General features: G+C 62.0%; 1 protein-coding gene across 1 annotated transcript; it reads right to left on the reverse strand.

Moving 5' to 3' along the window:
- Window positions 1-6: 6 nt before the first annotated feature.
- On the reverse strand, window positions 7-1,880 carry SSTR2 (somatostatin receptor 2). The gene has a single exon (XM_008631112.2). It carries the CDS (start codon window positions 1,789-1,791, stop codon window positions 676-678), a length of 1,116 nt encoding a protein of 371 aa, XP_008629334.1. The 5' UTR covers window positions 1,792-1,880; the 3' UTR covers window positions 7-675.
- Between the last annotated feature and the right edge of the window lie 119 nt (window positions 1,881-1,999).

Consider the following 1,999-nt stretch of genomic DNA (forward strand, 5'->3'; position numbering starts at 1 on the left):
GACCTGGCAGGGCTGGAGCAGGCGGGGTGGTATCAGAGGGGCTGCTGCGGGGCTAGAGCTGTGCTTCCCGTGGAGGTCACCTCGGTCGTGGCGTGTCCCCTCCGGGCAGGGCGGCCGCTGCAGTCACACAGCACGGGGAGGCTGCAGGGCGGGCGCCGGAGTAACGAACAGCCCCGGGAAAATGCAATCCCGAACATCCTGGTGTCCTGGGAGAGAGACTCGCCGGGAGCTCCCCGCAGCTCGGTGCGTCCCCGTGTTGTCACACCCCCGTGCCCTCGGCTCCTCCTGAGGTCCCCCTGTGTGTCCAGGTGCACCCACCCGTCGTGGGGCAGAGCCCCAAAGGCAGCCGGCCCCGAGGGTGGCACGGGGGACCCAGCAGAGCCGCCCCGGCCGTACCTGTGCCCGCGGTGGCACTTTGGTGCCGAAATGCGCCGCGTCGCCGTGAGTTGTCTTTGTTTTCCTGGCGAGGCAGCTCCTCCTGATGCATCTCCTTCCCAGCGCTCGAAAGCCAACCCAGCAGAGAGGAGCCCAGCAGAGAACCCCCGCGCCCATCGGGTGCTCACAGCCGTCCCCTCAGGTGGCATCCCTGCCGCGACACCGTGGTGCCACCCCTCTGCTGCAGCCGGGAGCCAGCGGGGAGAGGAGGGCGCAGGAGGGACGAGCCCCGCTGTCCCCTCAGATGCTCGTCTGCAGGTCACCATTGAGCAGGGTCCTCTGGGTTTCCGTGGTCTCGTTGAGCCGGGATTTGTCCTGCTTGCTGTCGCTGCGGTCGGCCTCGTCCATGCCACTGACCTTCACCAGGCACAGCACGTTCTGAAAGCTCTTCTTGAAGTTGTCAGACAGGAAGGCGTAGAGGATGGGGTTGGCACAGCTGTTGGCATAGCTGAGGACCACCACGAAGTCGAACATGCCCTTGAGGACGGGCGTGGGCACGATCATGACGGACACGGAGGAGACGTTGAAGATGTAGAAGGGGAGCCAGCAGAAGATGAAGACAGCGACCACGATGGACACCATCCTGGTGACTTTCTTCTCGGACTTTTTCCTCTTGGAGGAGCCCACCCTGATGCCCGAGGACTTGACTTTGATGATGATGAACAGGTAGCAAAGGCAGATAATGGTGAGAGGCACCAGGAAGCCCAGGATGAAGGCGTAGATGATGAATCCCGTGTACCAGGCACCCGACTCTCCCGGCCAGATGATGGTGCAGCTACTCCTGCCGTGGTTGTGCTGCACCCCAGCATAAATCATGATGGGCATGATCACCAGCAGGGAGACGCCCCAAACGGCCACGTTGATCATTTTGGCTGTCCTGGGCCGCCTCCACTTGGCAGATTTGATGGGATGGACGACAGCCAGGTACCGGTCAACGCTCATAACCGTCAGGCAGAAGATACTGGTGAACTGGTTGATGCCATCCACCGTCATGACAATCCTGCAGAGGGCTTTGCCAAAGGGCCAGTGCACCAGGGCCACCTGCATGGCCAGGAAGGGCAGCCCGAGCATGAAGAGCTCGTCTGCGATGGCCAGGTTGAGGATGTAGATGTTGGTGATGGTTTTCATCTTGGCATAGCGGAGGATGACGTAGATGACCAGCGTGTTGCCGCACAGCCCGATGATGCAGACCACGAAGTAGATGAAGGTGAGGATGGCGTTGCTGGTCAGGTCGAAGTGCTGGCCCGTGGCGTTCTGGGAGGTGTTGGTGGGCGCCTCCAGGGAGAAGTTGTCGAAGGGGGACGCCGCGGAGAACCAGAAGGCGGTGGCATTGGGCAGCTCGTACTCCAGCTCCATGGCTCTGCCGCTCCCTGGGCACTGCTGCCTCACAGGAGCCGAGATGTCATCTTCCCTGGCTCTGGGGAGAGAGGAGAAGATTCTAGAAATCAGGGAGTAAATAGAAATGAAGGGATTCCTGGGGAGGATCTGTCCATCCTGCTGCCGAGCTCAGCGGGAGAGAGGCTCTCTGGAGGGGGGGTCCCCACCCCACCTCCCCATGTCCCCT

The sequence above is a fragment of the Corvus brachyrhynchos genome, unplaced genomic scaffold (assembly GCF_000691975.1).
Source record: "Corvus brachyrhynchos isolate BGI_N302 unplaced genomic scaffold, ASM69197v1 scaffold340, whole genome shotgun sequence".
Classification (NCBI taxonomy): Eukaryota; Metazoa; Chordata; class Aves; order Passeriformes; family Corvidae; genus Corvus; species Corvus brachyrhynchos.